The sequence below is a fragment of the Bos indicus genome, chromosome 21 (genome assembly GCF_029378745.1).
Source record: "Bos indicus isolate NIAB-ARS_2022 breed Sahiwal x Tharparkar chromosome 21, NIAB-ARS_B.indTharparkar_mat_pri_1.0, whole genome shotgun sequence".
In the NCBI taxonomy this organism is placed as follows: domain Eukaryota; kingdom Metazoa; phylum Chordata; class Mammalia; order Artiodactyla; family Bovidae; genus Bos; species Bos indicus.
The window spans coordinates 55040380-55062417 of NC_091780.1; the positions used below are offsets into that span (position 1 = coordinate 55040380).

At 37.2% G+C, this 22038-nt stretch overlaps 1 protein-coding gene and 1 pseudogene across 7 annotated transcripts in view; one reads left to right on the top strand and one right to left on the bottom strand.

Annotated features, from left to right (window-relative positions):
- Window positions 1–22038, top strand: part of FANCM (FA complementation group M) — a 103859-nt gene that overhangs the window by 21953 nt on the left and 59868 nt on the right. For all 7 annotated transcript variants that reach the window (XR_011562683.1, XR_011562682.1, XM_070775501.1 and 4 more), the window contains 5 exons: window positions 4907–5113; window positions 6574–6787; window positions 12333–12490; window positions 14096–14251; window positions 18156–20052. Coding sequence is in view for 5 of the 7 variants with exons in the window: in XM_070775501.1 (XP_070631602.1) it covers window positions 4907–5113; window positions 6574–6787; window positions 12333–12490; window positions 14096–14251; window positions 18156–20052 (2632 nt within the window). In the remaining 2 variants the exon portion in view is untranslated. The remainder of the gene's footprint in view (window positions 1–4906; window positions 5114–6573; window positions 6788–12332; window positions 12491–14095; window positions 14252–18155; window positions 20053–22038) is intronic.
- Window positions 13423–13828, bottom strand: LOC139178238 (cytochrome c oxidase subunit 7C, mitochondrial pseudogene; annotated as a pseudogene).

Genomic DNA, 22038 nt, shown 5'->3' on the forward strand with positions numbered 1-22038 from the left:
CATGAAGATCTGTTTTGTATAGTTCTTCTGTGTATTCTTGCCACCTCCTCTTAATATCTTCTGTTTCTGTTAGGTCCATACCATTTCTGTCCTTTATTGTGGCCATCTTTGCATGAAATGTTTCCTTGGTATCTCTAATTTTCTTGAAGAGATCTCTAGTCTTTACCTTGCTATTGTTTTCCTCTATTTCTTTGCATTGATCACTGAGGAAACCTTTCTTATATCTCCTTGCTATTCTTTGGAACTCTGCATTCCAAAGGGTATATCTTTCCTTTTCTTCTTTGCCTTCTGCTTCTCTTCTTTTCACAGCTATTTGTAAAGCTTCCTCAGACAACCATTTTGCCTTTTTTGCATTTCTTTTTCTTGGGGATGGTCTTGATCCCTGCCTCCTGTACAATGTCATGAACCTCTGTCCATAGTTCTTCAGGCACTCTATCAGATCTAGTCCCTTAAATCTATTTCTCACTTCCACTGTATAGTCGTAAGGGATTTGATTTAGGTCATACCTGAATGGTCTAGTGGTTTTCCCTACTGTCTTCAATTTAAGTCTGAATTTGGCAATAAGGAGTTCATGATCTGAGCCTCAGTCAGCTCCCAGTCTTGTTTTCGCTGACTATATAGAGCTTCTCCACTTTTGGCTGCAAAGAATATAATCAATCTGATTTTGGTATTGACCATATGGTGACGTCCATGTGTAGAGCCTTCTCTTCTGTTGTTGGAAGAAGGTGTTTGCTCTGACCAGTGCGTTCTCTTGGCAAAACTCTATTAGCCTTTGCCCTGCTTCATTCTGTACTCCAAGGTCAAATTTGCCTGTTACTCCAGGTATTTCTTGACTCTCTACTTTTGCATTCCAGTCCCGTATAATGAAAAGGACATCTTACACGCTAACAAAGTAATGCTCAAAATTCTCCAAGCCAGGCTTCAACAGTGCATGAACCATGAACTTCCAAATGTTCAGGCTGGATTTAGAAAAGGCAGAGGAACCAGAGATCAAATTGCCAACATCCGCTGGATCATCGAAAAAGCAAGAGAGTTCCAGAAAAACATCTATTTCTGCTTTACTGACTATGCCAGAGCCTTTGACTGTGTGGATCACAATAAACTGTGGAAAATTCTGAAAGAGATGGGAATACCAGACCACCTGACCTGCCTCCTGAGAAATCTGTATGCAGGTCAGGAAGCAACAGTTGGAATTAGACATGGAGCAACAGACTGATTCTAAATCAGGAAAGGAGTACATCAAGGCTGTATATTGTCACACTGCTTATTCAACTTATATGCAGAGTACATCATGAGAGACACTGAGCTGGATGAAGCACAAGCTGGAATCAAGATTGCCGGGAGAAATATCAATCACCTCAGATATGCAGATGACACCACTCATAAGGCAGAAAGCGAAGAACTAAAGAGCCTGTTGATGAAAGTGAAAGAGGAAAGTGAAAAAGTTGGCTTAAAGCTCAATATTGAGAAAACTAAGATCATAGCATCTGGTCCCATCACTTCATGGCAAATAGATGGGGAAACAGTGGAAGCACTGACAGACTTTTATTTTTGGGGCTCCAAAATCACTGCAGATGGTGACTGCAGCCATGAAATTAAAAGACGCTTGCTCCTTAGAAGAAAAGTTATGACCAACCTAGACAGCATATTAAAAAGCAGAGACATTACTTTGCCAGCAGAAGTCTGTCTAGTCAAAGTTATGGTTTTTCCAGTAGTCATGTATGGATGTGAGATTTGGACTATAAAGAAAGCTGAGTTCTGAAAAATTGATGCTTTTGTTTTTTTTTGTTTTTTTTTTTTTAAGATCTTATCTTTAATAGGAATTTAATTTGGGATTACTCTGTAATGAAGTATTTAGCCACAAGGTGGCGGTGTTACACAATGTAGACCTGGTCTACACGGGTGTACACATGTTCCCCATCCTGAACCCTCCTCACACCTCCCTCCCTGCACCATCCCTCTGGGTCATCCCAGTACACCAGCCCCAAGCTCCCAGTATCCTGCATGGAACCTGGACTGGCGATTAGTTTCTTATATGATATTATACATGTTTCAATGCCATTCTCCCAAATCATCCCCCCCTCTGCCTCTCCCACAGAGTCCAAAATACTGTTCTATACATCTGTGTCTCTTTTGCTGTCTCACATACAGGGTTATCGTTACCATCTTTCTAAATTCCATATATATGCATTAGTATACTGTATTGGTGTTTTTCTTTCTGGCTTACTTCACTTATATAATAGGCTCCAGTTTCATCCACCTCACACTGGCTGCTGTCTTCAGAATAAACTGTAGGGGCTAAGGGTGGAAATAGAAAGACCAATTGGAAGAATTATGACAATAGCTGTTAAAGACAATTGTCTCTGACAATTAGGTATGTCTTTAACAGCTAATTTATTTTCAAAGATTCTTTCTTGAATCTGTCAACATGAAAAGATGAGGACTCCTACTGTTTACATACTTCTTATACTAGTTTCCACTGCCCTCAAAAGAGTCTCTTTAAGTAAACAAGTGATGAAGTCACAGAGGAAGTGGGGCGCCAGGTTCTTTAGGATCTTGTAGGTCATTTCTATTTTAATGACTGGATTTTTCTCTGAGTGAGATGAGCAGAAGCCCTTGGAGAATTTAGAGCAGAGGAGGGTCATTGCCTGACTGATACTTTAAAAGAATCACACTGGCTGCTGTCTTCAGAATAAACTGTAGGGGCTAAGGGTGGTACATATATACAATGGAGTATTACTTAGCCATTAAAAAGAATACATTTGAATCAGTTCTAATAATTCAAGCTAAAGACAATGGTGGCTTGGACTACATGGAAGCAGAGAAGTTTGCGAGAAATGATTGGATTATGGATATATTTTCAAGGTCAAGTTGACAGGCTGCTGCTAAGTCGCTTCAGTCATGTCTGACTGTGCGACCCCAGAGACGGCAGCCCACCAGGCTCCCCCGTCCCTGGAATTCTCCAGGCAAGAACACTGGAGTGGATTGCCATTTCCTTCTCCAATGCATGAAAGTGAAAACAAAGTGAAATCGCTCAGTCGTGTCCGACTCTTAGCGACCCCATGGAATGCAGCCCACTAGGCTACTCTGTCCATGGGATTTTCCAGGCAAGAGTACTGGAGTGGGGTGCCACTCCGAAGTTGACAGGACTTACTGACAAATTTAGAGTGGGATCTGAGATAAAGGAGTTGACTTTGACTTTTTCATTAACTCATTGCCATGCTAGTGTAGTTCCTGTAACTTGATCAGGGAATCCTGGTGAAGAGAAGAAAAAATAATTTTCCCTGTACCCTTCTGAGTTCTTAGCTGCAACCTCTGTAATAAAAGACAGATTTACAAGAGAAAAACAAACTGAAGCTTATTAACAAATGTATACTGGGCTTCCATGGTGGCTCAGTGGTAAAGAATCCACCTGCCAGTGGTAAAGAATCTACCTGCCAGTGTAAGAGACACGGGTTCAATTCCTGGTCTGGGAAAATCCCACATGCCATGGTGCAACTAAGTCCAGGAGTCACAACTTTTGAGTCTGTGCTCTAGAGCCAGGGAGTCCTAACGACTGAAGCCCGTGCACCCTAGAGTTTGCTCCTCAACAAGAGAGGCTACCACAATGGGAAACCCAAGTTCCGCAACTGGAGGGTAGCCCCTGCTCACCTCATCTAGAGAAAAGCCTGAGCACAGCTGAAAAGCAATATAAATTAAAAACAAACAAACATGTATACTTCATGTATACGTGGGAAAATACCGAGGGAAAAATGAGTAACTCCCTAAAGTGGCTTAGAATTCGTATTTAAACAGCATCTTATGGGGAAAGAGGAGTGGCAGGCACGAAGGAGAGTAAATGATTTTCAGGGAAGATCAATGGGGTCTTAAAGGATGCGAAGTGTGAGTGATAGATTGTGATGAAGTTTGTTTGGATATGATATGGGCTTTCAGTCTCTTGCTGAGTTAGTTTTCCCTCGTTGATGAAACTCCTGGGGAAGGGATTTATGACAGTTGAGTTCCTTCTGGAGGATCTGCTTTTAGGCAGATAAGTGGCCAGAGAAACCGCACTTGCTTTTTTTTGAATGCCTTTAGCTCAAAGTAATCAGTATACCAAAAGCAGCACAGGCTGGGGCAGCATGATCTAAACTATAGTCATATTTGGGCTGCCATATTCTGCTACCCTTCACTGGAATAGCAGTGTAAAAAGTAAAATATGAATTGTGTTTTTAACTAAAATTTTTGTTACTGAAGTATAGTTGATTTATACAATGTTGTATTACTGCTGTACAGCAAGGTGATTCAGTTTACACATATGCATGCATTCTTTTTTTAATATTGTTTTCCATTGAGTATAGTTCTCTGTGCTCTACAGTGGGAACTTGTTTGTCCATTGTATATACAGAAGTTTACATCTGCTAACCCCAACCCCTGACTTGATCCCTCCCTCAGCCCCCTCCCCCTTGACAGCCGCCAGACCAGTCTCTATGGCCGTTATTCCATTTCTGTTTAAAATATGAATGCTAGAAGTAATCAAACATAGTTTAATCATTAAACTTACTGTTATTCTAAAATTGACTGACAGTAGGATATGATAAATAGCAGTAAGTGCTCTGGGGCCATTTACGTGCTCTACCCTCTTTTTAGTGATGTTAAAAATAATATCTGTGCTTTCTCACTCATGTGTAAATGGTTAGAAGAACCTTTTGGAATCATAACCATCATTAAAGCAAAGGAATCGGGACTGCGCTTTGCACTGCACCGCTGTCTCTCTTGGTTTATATTGTCATTTTGCCGCTTCTTTTCCTATTTGGTAGTATTTTGGGTGGTGAGTTTTAATCTGATTTCAGGGGCAAATGGAAAAAGTATGCTTTGATTTGCAATTCTCTTCTGGTTGCATCTAAGTATTTTTAAATTTTAATTTTAGGTAGTGAAACAATTTCGTAGTGGTGGATACAATACGTTGGTGTCTACTTGCGTTGGTGAAGAAGGTTTGGATATCGGAGAAGTTGACCTTATAATATGTTTTGATGCCCAGAAGAGCCCAATTCGTCTTATACAGCGAATGGGTAGAACTGGCCGCAAACGTCAGGGCAGGATTGTTGTTATCCTTGCTGAAGGACGAGAGGAACGCGTAAGTAGACTTGTGGGAGCATAATCTGACAGTCGAAATTTGAGAAACGGAACCTAAAGACAAGTATCAATCTGTTCACATTCAAAGTCCAAGCAATCTGTAGTAATTGTGATTGACTTTTGTTTCCCTTTGTATTAGATACTACCTATTCTTTTCTTGTAGTTAGGAAAATTTTTGACTAGACTCAGCTTCATAACTTTTATCCATATAAAGAACCATGTCTTTGTACTTTAGTATTAATTTAGCAACACATAGATACAAAAATCAAGTATTACCTTGTCTGATTATTTCCCTGTGCTTTTAAGGCTTGTTTTTTTGTGTGTGTTTAGTTGTTGTTTTATTAATAACTACAGTGAGCTGAGAATATTTTTTACATTTTAAAGAGCTGCCTAAATCAGTCAACTAACCCACCATATGCGCCGGGGGTAATATGTAGCCAGCAAAGCCTAAAATATTTACTTTCTGACCCCTTGTGGAAGTTTACTAATGTCTATTCTAAGTGATAAGGCATTGAGTGATATTCATAAGTCTTGGGTGACGGGCCTCCCTAAATATGTTGTACATAATATTATTCTGCATGTGTACACTGAAGTGTTAATAACTTTTATAACTGAGTGGGACTGTTTCTGTGGCCAAGTAAATATTTTTAAAATAGTTTTGCATTAAGGAATTTTCATTAATGACAGTAGTTTTAAACAATTGATTTGAAGTGTTTCAGAAACCCTGTGAAAATCATCCTGAAAAATGAATTTCTTTTTCCACCAATACTTTTTATGTTACTATAGCATATTCTTATGTAACATCCAATTTATCTATGAGATAATTCTAATAAATGAGATGTCTGGCAGCTTTTAAAAGTCTATGTATTATCACTGAGTGGAACTGGGTCCTAACTAATTGTATTACCTTAGGCAACTCACTTAACCTCTATTTAAGTGTTAGTTTTCTTATCTGTTAAAAAGTCATAGTGGACCACATTTCATGAGTACCTACTTTGTGTTGGACACTGTTGCAAATGTTTCAGATGCATTGTTTTACTTAAATAATGTCAACAATGCTGTCAGGGCAGTACTAGGGATTTTCTTGTTGTATACAGTAAAGAAAATTGACGTGTAGAGAGATGAAGTAACAAGCTGAAATTAAAAAAATAGTATTTTTTTAAAGCAGTTTATACGTATATATAAATATTAACCTTATTCAAAAACAGCAAGATACTGAATAAAAGACAGACTTTGTTGGTACAATATAGTTACTAAAGTAAGAATAAATCTTGAAATGATTTTCATTAAGACTTAAATAGCCTTCAAATTTAAGACAACATAGATTCTGTTCCTCAAGTATTTAAGTGGATCAGAGTTTAATTTGCTGTTTAGAATAAACTCAGGGTGATATAATAACTACTTGTTATGGCTAGGTGATTATTATAGAAATAAAATGATTTTGCATTTTTTTTTTTGCAGACTTATAATCAAAGTCAGTGCAACAAAAGAAGTATTTATAAAGCTATTTCAGGTAATAGGCAGGTCCTTCATTTTTACCAAGGAAGTCCACGAATGGTTCCTGATGGAGTCAACCCACAGTTACATAAGATGTTCATTACACATGGTGTCTATGAACCAGAGAAGCCTTCTCGGAACTTGCAGCGAAAGTCATCTATCTTTTCCTATAGGAATGGTAAATACAGTTTTTTGCATTTGAGACACACATTTGTTTTTCTGTTATTTGTTAGCAGGTCATATATTGATCTATTCTATGAGAAAATCAACATACATTCTAGTTTGTTATAGGTGTTCACTTTGAGAAGGATAGAAGAGAGATGATTAATGTGGCAAAGGGAACAAGGTACTGGCAATACAGAATGAAAGAAGCTCAGTGTTGGGAAAACTAAAAATATAAGCCCAGAGAATCCGCTTTACAAAATGTAGAAAAGAGGAAAACACTTTTATTATTGAATAAGCACAAAGCCATATTACAGTATGCATTGTAAGCAATCCACCAAGTTAAGAGAAAGAAAGAAATTCTAGCCTGTTCATTTAAACAGTAGTAATCCTTTACCTCATGTTCTTAAGATTTTAACAGTAACTTGTCTTCTCGTAAGAGGACAGCACCGTTTGCTGTATGTTCTTTCATTGTTGTTTTAGTTGCTAAGTCATGTCTGACTCTTTTGCAACCCCATGGACTGTCGCCTCTCCAGGCTCCTCTGGGAATTCCAGGGCAAGAATACTGGAGTGGGTTGCCTTTTCTTTCTCCAGGGCAGTCTTCCTGACCCAGGGCTCGAACCTGCGTCTCCTGCAGTGGCAGGCAGATTCTTACCACAGAGCCACCTGGGAAGCCCATGTTCTTTCATAGTTAATTCCAAATTCACCCAGTAATTGAGGTAGCCATTTGTGTTAGCTAGTTGCCTTTATCCTCATCCTCCCTGGTAGCTCAAACAGTGAGGAATATGCCTGCAGTGTAGGAGACCCAGGTTCAGTCCCTGGGTTGGGAAGATCCCCTGGAGAAGGGAATGGCTACCCACTCCAGTATTTTTGCCTGGAGAATTCCATGGACAGAAGAGTCTGGCAAGGTACAGTCTATGGGGTCACAAACCATAGGTCACAAATCATAGTCTATGGGATCACAAACACAACTGAGCACCTAACACTTATCCAAAGAAATAATAAAACTTCTGTCTCTATGACAAGCAGGTAGGGAGAGCCCAGAGGAAGGTGCCAAGGCTGAACTCCCCAGCTGTCTGGGACATGGGGACACTGTCTTCCTTGATGTTTACATTTCAAAGAGATGTCTCCTAGGTCCTTAAGAAAATCATTTCTGGTTGAAAACCTGGCTAGAGACTTGCTTTTCCTTTACAAAGATTTGCATGCCTATCAGAGAGTTAAATAAAGGATTTAGGAATATTAATAAGTATCTGTGGAATTGCTTTCAGAGAAATAGGGGGAATTTCTGCAAAGGAGAATTTTTTTTTTTTTTTTAATTTACTGTTACACCAGATAGTGGTGAAGTTAGACTAAGCTGGTAATACTGAGCCAGTGAGGAACAAATATTAATACTTTGGTGCCAAGGAGCGTAGTAAGGAGAAGGCTAGTTTAAGAACTGCAGAGATTTTGGTGATATCAAGACAATATCTTGAAATATTAAAGAATCATAAAATATATTGTAAACTTTGGAAGAAACCTCAGGAATCATCCAGTCCAGTTACCTACCAAGGTAGGGATGTTTTCTATAGCATGCCTGTTAAGTGTGTGTGTCTGAGTGTCCAATCTCTGGATCATGTGCGACTCTTTGAGACCCTTTAGACTGTAGCCCACCAAGCTCCTCTGTCCGTGGGATTTCCCAGACAAAAATACTGGAGTGGGTTGCTGTTTCCCTCTCCACGTCAAATGTATATCAAGCCTCAACTTGAACATCTATGTTAATGGAAACTGTATTCTTTTATGAGAGTTCGTTCCATTGTTGATAGTACATATAAAAGAAGTTCTTTTGTTAAAAAAAAATTCTGTCGTTGTATCTTTTTCTCATTGATTTAATTATGGCTTTGTCAACTGAAAAAAATGCACAACATAAAAGTTGAGAATTAGGTTTTATTCAGGGCACTACTGAGGACTATAGCACAGGAAGGAAGCCCCTCAGATAGCTCGGAGGGACTGTTCCACAGAGGCAAGTGGGGGGCCAGGATACATAGGAGTTTTTGCTGAGAAAAAACCCAGTCACTGAACATCAAAAGATTACTTCTAATCCCAGAAAACTAGACCTCTCAAGTTAATGATTTTAGTGCTTTTTTATGTATGGGACGATGCAAGAGTTTCAGCTCACTGAAATTATTCCTTTGATATACATCTTAACTACCTAGGCCAGTATTCTGCTTTTCTCCACTCTGATACGCTCTTAGGGGCAGCTGCAGTGGCTGATGGCCAGTCGCCCCAACAACATCCTTTATTTACTGAAATGGCAGGTGGCTTTATTTGCCCACAGCTTCTAGACACAAAAATGGATTTGATCTTTGAGATACCTAGGTCGCACTTTCTTTATATATTTGAAGACAGTACCTCTCAAGTTTGTTCAACTGACTTTTCCACTGGTTTCCATTACTGTGAAGTTTCAGAATTCTTCTCTATCCTGGGCACCTTCTTTGGACTTAGTTAAATTTGTTAACGTTCTTTCCTTTAACTCAGAGCCATTAATCAGTGTTTTGTGGATATGCCTGTTAAACCTAATGCAAATTCACCTAATAGAAATATACGTATCATTTTACAAGACTTTGCCAAATTATGGTTAAAATGAAAAGATAGTGTATATTTGAATTCTCTTGAATAATTAAACTAACAGTATGATCAAAACTTGGTTAGGTTGGTGTACAGTTTTCTTAGTGATCATTTAATTTTTATAGATGTTAATTAACCATATGTTTAGTAATTGCTTCTAAAAATGTTACTAGTTTAGTTCAGTCCCTCAGTACTGTCCGACTCTTTGCAACCCCCTGGACTGCAGCATGCCAGGCCTCCCTGCCCATCACCAACTCCTGGAGTTTACTCAAACTCATGTCCGTTCAGTTGGTGATGCCATCCAACCATTTCCTCTTTCGTCCCCTTCTCCTCCTGCCTTCAATCTTGCCCAGCATCAGGGTCTATTCCAATGAGTCAGTTCTTCACATCAGGTAACCAAAGTATTGGAGTTTCAGCTTCGGCATCAGTCCTTCCAATGAATATTCAGGACTGATTTCGTTTAGGATTGACTGGGTTGATCTCCTTCCAGTCCAAGGGACTCTCAAGAGTCTTCTCCAACACCACAGTTCAAAAGCATCAATTCTTCAGCGCTCAGCTTTCTTTATAGTCCAACTCTCACATCCATATATGACTACATACCTTTGATTAGATGGATCTTTGTTGGCAAAGTAATGTCTCTGCTTTTTAATATGCTGTCTAGGTTGGTCATAACTTTTCTTCCAAGGAGCAAGCATCTTTTAATTTCATGGCTGCAGGCACCATCTGCAGTGATTTTGGAGCCCCCAAAAATAAAGTCTGTCACTGCTTCCACTGTTTCCCCATCTATTTGCCATGAAATGATGGGACCAGATGCCATGATCTTAGTTTTCTGAATGTTGAGCTTTAAGCTCAACATTTTCACTCTCCTCTTTCACTTTCATCAACAGGCTCATTAGTTCTTCTTTGCTTTCTGCCTTAAGAGTGGTGTCATCTGCATATCTGGGGTTATTGATATTTCTCGCGGCAATCTTTTTTTTTTTTTTCTCGCGGCAATCTTGATTCCAGCTTGTGCTTCTTCCAGCCCAGCGTTTCTCATAATGTACTCTGCATATAAGTTAAGCAAGGTGACAATATACAGCCTTGACGTACTCCTTTTCCTATTTGGAACCAGTCTGTTGTTCCATGTCCAGATCTAACTGTTGCTTCCTGACCTGCATACGGATTTCTCAAGAAGCAGGTTAGGTGGTCTGGTATTCCCATCTCTTGAAGAATTTTCCAAAATTTGTTGTCGTCCACACAGTCAAAGGCTTTGGCACAGTCAATAGAAGCAGAAGTAGGTATTTTTCTGGAACTCTCTTGCTCTTTTGATGATCCGACGGGTGTTGGCAATTTGATCTCTGGTTCCTCTGCCTTGTCTAAATCCAGCTTGACCATCTGGAATTTCATGGTTTATGTACTGTTGAAGCCTGGCTTGGGGAATTTTGAGCATTACTTTGCTAGCATGTGAGATGAGTACAATTGTGCGGTAGTTTGAATGTTCTTTGGCACTGCCTTTCTTTGGGATTGGAATGAAAACTGACCTTTTCCAGTCCTGTGGCCACTGCTGAGTTTTAAAAATTTGCTGGCATATTGAGGGCAACACTTTCACAGCATTATCTTTTAGGATTTGAAATAGCTCAACTGTAATTCCATCACCTCCAGTAGTTTTGTTCATAGTTTTGCTTCCTAAGGCCCACTTGACTTCACATTCCAGGATGTCTGGCTCTAGGTGAATGATCCCACGATTGTGATTATCTGGGTCGTGAAGATCTTTTTTGTATAGTTCTTCTGTGTATTCTTGCCACCTCTTCTTAACTCTTCTGCTTCTGTTAGGTCCATACCATTCCTGTCCTTCATTGTGCCTATCTTTGTATGAAATGTTCCCTCGGTATCTCTAATTTTCTTGAAGAGATCTCTGGACTTTCCCATTTTTATTGTTTTCCTCTATTTCTTTGCACTGATCTCTGAGGAAGGCTTTCTTATATTACTAGCTCATGTACATTTTTCTATGCTTTTCTTCTTCCATTTTCTCTGATTTTTCAAGTGTGAGTGATTCATCTTGCTAATAAGGTAGTATGTATAAATACCATCTTTTATATATTTGTATATGATTCATTTAGGCTAGAGGTCTGAATATATTTAATGTGACCAGGAGAAGGAAATAAGTTTCTATTTCAAAAGTCTCAGTGCCTCAGATTGCTAGATCTGAGGAAACCTGAGAGATCACCTAATTTAAACCCCTTATTTTGCAAAAGCTTTCATGTAATATTTGGGAATACCTACGACAGAAGTTTCCTGATTTCCAATTCAGTACCTTTCTGATTTCTTTTTCTTCCCTCATCTTTCCTGGGACCTGAGTTACAGCTTAATATTTTTTCACCCTTTCCATGTTGGTGGTTATTTTCCTTTACAAAGATTATGAACTAATAAAGGATTAATTTATTATGCATTTTTTAAAAGTATGTTATCATGTCATTTTTTAAAGCAGTAGGTCTTTCTTGTCCTTTTTAAACTGTCGTCCCACCCCACCCCACATGTAAGGCTTTAACTCTTTTTAGTCTTTGCATCTCTCCCGCATCCATAACAGATTCAGATAGCTTTCTGATAGTGTTAAGATAGAATCATGATGCTAGCTTTCTTTTGTAAGTTGTCTGTTTCCTTCCAGGTCTTAGACAACAAAATAAAGAGAGTCCAAAGGAATACAAGACTGAGAGCTGCCTGGTGATGTTTTGTTAACGAGGTTAGCTGTAGTTGGAAGGGTCCCCTAGTACGTACTTTCAAAAAGGTGAGAGAAGTTTAGGAGATGTGTAGAAACAGGAAGTAATAACCAGAGTGTTTATATGAAGAAAGCAAATTTTAAGGAACAGAATTAGTGGTTGAGCAGAAACAGGTAGAGAGTTTGAGTTGATGTCTTTTATTTTGTGTTTGTCTAGCAGATTTTTTTTAAACCTGTTTTGACTTATTTTTTAAATTTCTAGGAATAAAGCAGAGTAATTCAAAAGACGATTGGTTCTTATCAGAAGAAGAATTTAAATTATGGAATAGACGATATAGATTAAGAGACACTGATGAAATTCAGCAAATAACATTGCCTCAAGTTCAGTTTCTATCTTTACACAACGAAGAGAACAGACCAGTAAGTTAAATGTGTTTTCAGATGTTCTTTATAGTGACTATGCAATAGCTTTGGGAGTAAAGAGAATGAATATGCATGATCAGAAGGTCAAAAATTAAGAATGTAAGCAGTTTAAAACTGAATATTTTTAGTTTAAAATATTTTAACTTTAATTTTAACAGTTTAAAAAAGAATATTAAAGAATAGTCTGTCTTGGTAAAACTCGTATTTCTTATTGTATATATATTTTTATATGACTATAATATATTTACATAAATTCTGACTTTATGACTTTCTTCATATGAATATTTCTGTGTAGGTATAATTTTTATGATTGTTATGTTACTCTGTGATATACCGTACTTTAACTATTTCTCTGTTGTGTTTTAGAGCTATTTTCAGTATATTACTAGTATAAAATTAGGCTTTTATGAATGTCTTTGTACAAACTGCTTTTTACTTTTTGTTTTGAAATTAGAGTAAAACTTTAAATTGAATATTATTTTATTATGAACAAATTATTGATGAGCATAAGGAAAGTCAAACAGATTGATCAGAGGTTACATATGTACCCAGAGAAATAGAAAAACAACTTCAAGGAAGATACCTTTGAGAAGATTTATAGGGCTTGAAATACTTGGCTTTGAAAATCTATATTTTTTTCACTAACAGGGAAAGTGAGGAATGGCAGCAGGCATGATGAATTGAGATCAGTATCACTGAGAGATTATGAATACCTCTTTATTAGATTATAGAACGTAATCTAGCAAAAACTCTTAACATGGAATTATATAACAGGAATATGTCCAAGTAGTAACTCATCTAATATTTATTTATTTATGTATTTTTTTAATCAAATACATATTTAATTAAGAAACTAATAATGCAATATTACCCAAACAAAATGTAAGCACATGTTCAATTACCATGTTCCATATTTCAGAGAAGAGGCATTAAGGATTTATGCTATAAGTTTATTTACAAACATATCTAGGATGCTGAATTCAAGGGATTGATCCTTTTAAGAGACTGCACCTCTTAATATGCTCCTCTTCCTATCTGTCTCATGGATTACTTTTTAAGCAGTTGGTGTCTTACTATAAAGAAAGGTGCAGCAAATCCAGACCCAAAGAACAAAGTCATCATAGCTAGTAATCTCCACTTGTTTTCCACTGAAAATGGTATATTCTTCCCTGGACCCTCCTCATAGTGGCTCCGACGAACCACTGAGGTTGTGAACCTCCAGATGCTCTGTCCCAACATAGCGCTGTTGGACGCTCTACGAAAGATCCAGAGACCGGAGGCGGAAGAAATGGCGGCTGCAAACCTACCGCTCCTTGCCTCACGACCTTGCTCCTCCAACTGTATTTTATTTCTAATGACATAGTTTTCTTTCTAGTTGTACAAGCAATACATGTAACAGTTATTTTTAAGATGTATTTAAAAGGACATCTTTGTACTTCATAAAGTTATTTTATTTTTCACCTGAAATGCTAGTTGAAAATACCTAAGTGAATTAAAATTATTTACAGTATGCCGATTATCTGTATATTAAGTATTTTTTAAATCAGTGTGTGAAATCTGAGTATGTGTGTTTTTTGTTATGTTAAATGATTGTTAATCAAGACTGAAGAACCAACCGTTGGAATTCGTCAACTGTCTCTCTCTGAATGGAGATTATGGCAGGATCATCCTTTGCCTACATATCAAGTCGACCATTCAGATCGATGTCACCATTTCATAAATATTATGCAAATGATAGAAGGAATGAGACATGAAGAGGTAGGAGCCTACTTTAACTTTCTTTTGCTGGCATGACAGTGAAACTAGAATACTTTAGTCTTCTTAATTTGAAGTCATTATTATAAGAAACAAGTATTTATTATAAATAATCATAGCTAAACTATTTTGTTTTTCTATGTAGCATCTTGTGATCTCAGTGGACTAGTTTTCTATCTTCGGAGAAGTAGGCCTAATTAGAAGAATGCCGTCTGTGAATATTGATAGACAAGAGTGAAATTTTAATGTATTTAATGGCTAAAGGGAGCTTCCCTGGTGACTCAGATGGTAAAGCATCTGCCTACAATGCGGGAGACCTGGGTTCAATCCCTCATTCAGGAAGATCTCCTGGAGAAGGAAATGGCAACCCACTCCAGTATTCTTGCCTTGAAAATCCAACAGACAGAGGGGCCTGGTAGGCTACAGTCCATGGGGTCCCAAAGAGTCGGACACAACTGAGCGACTTCACTTTCTCTTTCATTGGCTAAAGGGGATCAAGACCATCCCCAAGAAAAAGAAATGCAAAAAAGGCAAAATGATTGTCTGAGGAGGCCTTACAAAAAGCTATGAGAAGAAGAGAAGCTAAAGGCAAAGGAGAAAAGGAAAGATATACCCATTTGAATGCAGAGTTACAAAGAACAACATTGAGAGATAAGAAAGCCATCCTCAGTGATCAATGCAAAGAAATAGAAGAAAACAATAGCAAGGGAAAGACTAGAGATCTCTTCAAGAAAATTAGAGATACCGAGGGAACATTTCATACAAAGATGGGCACAATAAAGGACAGAAATGGTATGGACCTAACAGAAGCAGAAGATATTAAGAGGTGGCAAGAATACACAGAAGAACTGTGCAAAAAAGATCTTCATGACCCAGATAATCATGGTATGACCATTCACTTAGAGCCAGACATACTGGAATGCTAAGTCAAGTGGGCCTTAGGAGGTATCACTATGAACAAAACTACTGGAGGTGATGGAATTCCACTTGAGCTATTTCAAATCCTAAAAGATGATGCCGTGAAAGTGCTGCCCTCAATATGCCAGCAAATTTTTAAAACTCAGCAGTGGCCACAGGACTGGAAAAGGTCAGTTTTCATTCCAATCCCAAAGAAAGGCAATGCCAAAGAATGCTCAAACTACTGCACAATTGCACTCATCTCACACACTGGCAAAGTAATGCTCAAAATTCTCCAAGCCAGGCTTCAACAGTACATAAACCATGAAATTCCAGATGTTCAAGCTGGATTTAGAAAAGGCAGAGGAACCAGAGATCAAATTGCCAACACCCGTCGGATCATCAAAAGAGCAAGAGAGTTCTAGAAAAATACCTACTTCTGCTTCTATTGACTGTGCCAAAGCCTTTGACTGTGTGGACCACAACAAATTTTGGACAATTCTTCAAGAGATGGGAATACCAACCACCTGACCTGCTTCTTGAGAAATCTGTATGCAGGTCAGGAAGCAACAGTTAGATCTGGACATGGAACAACAGACTGGTTCCAAATAGGAAAAGGAGTACGTCAAGGCTGTATATTGTCACCCTGCTTATTTAACTTATATGCAGAGTACATCATGAGAAACGCTGGGCTGGAAGAAGCACAAGCTGGAATCAAGATTGCCGGGAGAAATATCAATAACCTCAGATATGCAGATGACAGCACCCTTAAGGCAGAAAGCAAAGAAGAACTAATGAGCCTGTTGATGAAAGTAAAAGAGGAGAGTGAAAAAGTTGGCTTAAAGCTCAACATTCAGAAAACTAAGATCATGGCATCTGGTCCCATCACTTCATGGCAAATAGATGGGGAAACAGTGGAAGCAGTGACAGACTTTATATTTGGGGCTCCAAAATCACTGCAGATGGTGCCTGCAGCCATGAAATTAAAAGACGCTTGCTCCTTGGAAGAAAAGTTATGACCAACCTCGACAGCGTATTAAAAATCAGAGACGTTACTTTGCTGACAAAAGTCCATCTATGGTTTTCCTGTAGTCATGTATGGATGTGAGAGTTGGACTGTAAAGAAAGCTGAGCGCCAAAGAATTGATGCTTTTAACTGTGGTGTTGGAGAAGACTCTTGAGAGTCCCTTGGACTATAAGGAGATCCAACCAGTCCATCCTAAAGGAGATCAGTCCTGAGTGTTCATTTTAAGGACTGATGTTGAAGCTGAAACTCCAATCCTTTGGCCACCTGATGGGAAGAACTGACTCATTTGAGAAGACCCTGATGCTGGGAAAGATTGCGGGCAGGAGGAGGAGAGTATGGAGGATGAGATGGTTGGATGGCATCACCGACTCAATGGACATGAGTTTGAGTAAACTCTGGGAGTTGGTGATGGACAGGGATGCCTGGCATGCTGCAGTCCATGGGGTCGCAAAGAGTCAGACACAACTGAGCAACTGAACTGAACTGAATGGCTTAAAAAAATGTTTTTGGGTTGTGCCGCATAACTTGTAGGATCTTCGTTCCCAGACCAGGGATTGAACCCACGCCCTGTCAGTGAGAACACCAAGTCCTAACCACTAGATCTCCAGGGAATTCCTATTTAATGATTTATATAAATGTTTGTAAAGCAAATTTAGTATTCTTGTTTGATCTGTTGAAATTTCCGTATCATACAGGTCATTTGGTATGTCTCCTTTATCCTGTTGGTAGTTTAGAGAATTAGTGATTCCTTGAGTAACTTCCTGATGATTGTTCTTTGAGAGAGTCAGAATGGTGAACCTATTGTGAGTGTGAAATCCAAAATGCCTAGATTAGAATCTTACTTTTTGCATCTGCTTAACCTCTTTGTGCCTAAGTTTCATCTGTAAATTGGGAATAATGATTCTTTTGTCACAAGGTTGTTTTAGGGATTAAGTACATGTAAAGCAATTAGAATAATACCTGGCACATAGTAATTACTTGATATATTGTAGCTGCTAATTTTATTATTAGCTGTTGTTCATGAATACATGTAAATAAAGTAATTATTTATAGATCCCTACAAGTGAAAAACGGTGTTTGTAATCCTGTTTTATGTGTTAATTAAATTCGTACTTTCTACCAATAGTTGTCATGGGCCTCTCATGTACTCAGTACTGGGATGTGCCAGCAAAGGCTGTGCATCAGAGTAGCACATTTATTTAGTGCCTTCTATATGGCATGGTCTGTTCTAGGCCCCATGGCTACACTGGTTAAGAAGACAGATTAAATATTCTGTAGGGAGCATATATCCTAGTAGGGTGACAGACATTCTGACATTAATATTTATTGTTTTTATTATACAGAAAGTGGAGAGTTAACTGCTTAAGTTCCTGAATAGTAGAGGAATCCTGAGTAAAGTGGCATTTTGTGGCAAGAGGGAAGGATGAGTCAGGGATGGTGGAGACTGTAGTTTTAGATTTAGATATAAGACGTGGAAATTCACGAGAAGAGTTCTTGAGAAATTTTTTTTAAATAGCATATTCTAGCTTACAGCCTAGAAGACATATGGGTACCATTATTTCAAATGTTCTAAAAGCTGTTCTTAGTTTATCTTCATCAAGAGAGTAAATTTCACATAAGTATGTGTTTCTCATTTATATATGTTAATTTCTTAAATATCTTTTTTAAGAAGTTAGAATCATTGTTGAGTTAAATGTTAGGAAAAAAGTATAATAATATTTTATATATTAATTAAATTTATACTTTCTACAAATATTTATCGTGGCTCTCGGGAATACAGAACTATTAACTGATAAAAGATAATTTGTGATAATTTCACAGTAATGTTTATAATTTTGTTTGACTTAGAATAATTTTTAAGGTAAAATCATTTGAATAATGCAATATTGTTTGGGAAATATTTTAACAGAATAAAGCTCATCTCTTAGAATTTTTGTTTGTTTTATATTGCTTTCTTGTGACTTTCATTTTCCTTCTTTATAGGGAGAATGCAGCTATGAATCAGAAATTAAATCTTACTTACAAATGGAAGATGTTAGCTCAGCGTCTAGTGCTCTGAGAAATGAATATAATTCTTTTGCCGATGGCACCTTTACAAATAACAGGAAGTCTTCATTTGCAAATATAAATCACAGGAAATCAGTCTCAATGACAGAATCTGATGAAGAATGTACTGAAATTTTTAAACAAATTCCTATCAAATCTACTAAAATTCCTTCTTTAAAAAAAAAAGCTTCTGAAAACCTGAAAAAGGATCAGCCTAAAAAGGAAAATAAGGATGTTGTCATGGAGCCTTTAGATACTGATGACAGTCCTACCACTGAACACATTCTTCAGGTAGACCCACGAAATGGTGAAAGGGTATCAGATACAGGTGAAGTCACTGCCACATGTGCTGTCAGTGAAAATGGAGGTAATCCATCGTGTGGATTACTAACGGATTGTCAGTTTACAATTAAATCTACTGGTTCATTTACTGGAAGTTTTTTTGATTCTGGTTATAACAGTTTCAGTGATGAGAAATCTTTTTCAGCTAGCTTATTTCTTTCATTTGAGGGTGAGCTTGATATAGCGAAAACAGATGACCAATTTTTTCATTGTCATTCATTAACAAAAGAGGTGCTAGCTAATGTAGAGAGATTTTTATCACATTCTCCTCCGCCTCTCAGTGGACTATCAGATTTGGAAAATGAAATTTCTGAGGGTTCTGCACTTGAAAACTTGGTTTTTCTACCCTACTCAGAGTGCTTACAGAATGATAAATCTACCAATTTAATGGCATGTTCAGCTGTAAATTCTCAACAGAATTTAAAGTTTATTACTCATCCTTCTGAAAAAACTTGCATTTATGGTACAACTAATGATAAGATTTCTGATGAGCCAAGCTTCTGTGACTCTGATAAAGTACATAAAGATAGTAAAAATGAACATTTAGTGTCCAGCAATCAAATTCAAATAAACATCAGCCCTTCAAAGGATTTTGCTGAAGAAAAGAATCATGATGTTGATAACAGTGACCTCCCAATATTGCATACTGCTCAGGATGAAAGTTTATTATTATTTGAAGATGTTAATACGGAGTTTAATGATGTGAGCCCTCCTCCCTTGAACAGTAAATGTGAATCTTTAGGTATATCAGACAGAACTGCTGTAAGTGAAATGGCACCAGTCTCTCAGTTCTTCATTTCTGATGAACTTTTGTTAGAGAATGATTCTGAACCCCAAGATCAAATTGTCTGTGATACTAATAGTTGGAAATCTCATGAAGGTTTGAGAGGTAGACATGAGGGGAAATTGAATAATGATGAAAATGGTTTTGACTGCTCTAAGGATTTATTTTCTGTTACTTTTGATTTAGGATTTTGTAGTACAGGTTCTGAGGATGAAGTAGTGGACCATGCATCAGATACAAATAATGAAATTTTAGATGATCTACCTGGAAGGCGTTTAGATATTAAGCAGATAAATAGTACAAATTGTGTTTCAAATCAAGCAGTCATGTCAGGAGCCCATGTTGATAATTCTACAAGTGTAACAACTACTCACCCATCAAGTGAAGATAAGCAGACTCCAGCTTTTTCATGTTTTTCAATGAACGCAACAAAAAGTAAAGAATTTATGTCTCCTAGTTACTCTCAGTTTTTGTTGCCAGTAGGAGACAAAGTTATGAGCACACCACTTTCTGAATCAAATATATTGAACTCATTTTCTGAGAAGAGAATGGAAATGGCTAAAAAGTCAGGTTCTAACATGGGGAAAGTAAATCTACACAGTTTCAAAGAAACATTGAATTCCACTTTTGGTGATTCAGGACTTTCTACAGGAAAGTATAAAAGCAAGAAACAAATCAATCTGCATCAAGCCTGCCATTCTACTGAAGGTAAGATTCCAAATTTATAAAGCACACATTTTCTAGAATATTTATTTTGGATCAGATTCTATAATTTTTATAAAATGTAATTTCTCAGTGTATGATATATTGAATTAGATAATTAATGTACTATATAGTCCTTATGTTGTTGTTTATTGATACAGGATTTATTTTTTTCTCCATGTATTTATGGCATGCATGCCACGGGAAGGTACTGTGCTAGACACTGCAAAACACAAGTGTAATATTTGGCTCTAGCCCTTAATTGTAAAACACAAACAATTGTGTGACATATAAATTTGAAAAGATATCAGTAAAATATGGAAATAACTACCAGATGAATAATAAGATGGTGGACATTTAGGTTCAGAAGATGAAAGCATTTTGAACTGGTTTAGATTGAAAATGTTGACTTCTAATGTAGGTTTTTATTTTGGCTCCTTGGGAATATTAATGATTTGGACGTGTTGAAGATAATCAAAAGAGAATTTGGATGTTGTAAAATGATGAAAGCAAAGGGGAAGAAGGAAAGTGTAAAGTTTTGGGGGGTAGTATAAAGTAGGGGACTTATATGACAAAATTCAGAAATAAGACTGTACTTAAAAAATTGAGATAAGGTCATAGAAGATCTATAGGAATCTCTGGATTTGTATAATCTAATTCTATAGAAAATCCAGAAAATAGATGATTTAGATACCAGTGATTTATATATCAAAAATATAATGATTTAAATATCCTTTAGATCCTGTTATAGAACTCAACTCTAGTTTATGCACAGATTATTATAAAAGGCCATTTATGAATTTTACTCTTTATGGCTAAGGAAAAAGAATAGTTAATAGCATAAAATGAGAATTTCCTCTATAAATCTTATGATTCATTAATGTTTTAAGATAAAAACTTATAAGTTCTGGACATACAGTTAATTTTTAAAAACTAACTTGTCTACATAGTTTTGGGTATACTCTGACACTTTTTTTACTAAGTATGTTGCCTAGGTCCTTTAATATTTAACACCGTTATATTAAGTGTTTGTTAATGGGTGAGATAATTTTTCTGTCTTTGTGTCAGATTTGCATTAAAACTTTTTTTCTAGCATTGTACTTAATGACTAACCATGGGCAGTATAATTCTGAATACATAGCCATTAAGGAACTATTTATTAGTAATTTTTTTTTTTTAGTATTTGTTATTCCACTTAATTGAAATAGAAGATTTAGGATCATTTACCGTGTTATATATACACAATAATCTGTCTAGGTAGATATTTTATAAGCACAGAGCATAAGGAGAAATATACTGTGTTAGTTTGTATTAGGTTTTTTAACTGCTGTGTAAAAAATTACTCCCCCTAATTTAGTGGCTTAAGATAGCATTTATCTCACAGTTTCTGTAGTTTACGAATTTCAGAGTTGCTTAACTGGGTCATTCTGGTTTAGACTTTCTCATGGGATTATAGTCAAGATTTCACTTGAGGTTGCAGTCATCTGAAGATCTGACTGGTCATGTAAAATCTGCTTCCAAAATGGTTTATTTGAAAGCGAGAACGGTTGATGGGAAGCACACAGGAATCTCAGGTCCATACTAATTCTAAAATCTAGCAGAACCAAGATTGAAAGTTTTTTGCTTAGCACTCAAAGCCCCCATAATTCTCCAAGGTTCTTGGCTCTATCCTCTGGATGCCTAGTCCAGTTTCCAAACAGGTAGCACTTGTGGGGCTTTCTCAGGTTTTACCAGTTTCTTCTGATAAAAATTTGGGGATCCAAAGGCCTCTTCATTTTGTACTGCCTCTGCCCCTTTTAAGTTGTAGCTGGCTGTGGGTTTTTTCCTCATCTAATTTTCATAAATATTTGTGGATCTCTTGTGAATCTTATTTGAGGTTCATTCTGTTAGATACTAGCCATGTCCACAGATCTTTCGGAGGTAAGTTCTTCTCTAACTTTGGCTTCTGCTGAGTTGTGTAAAGATAGTTCCTTAATCTTCTTAGAAGATCTG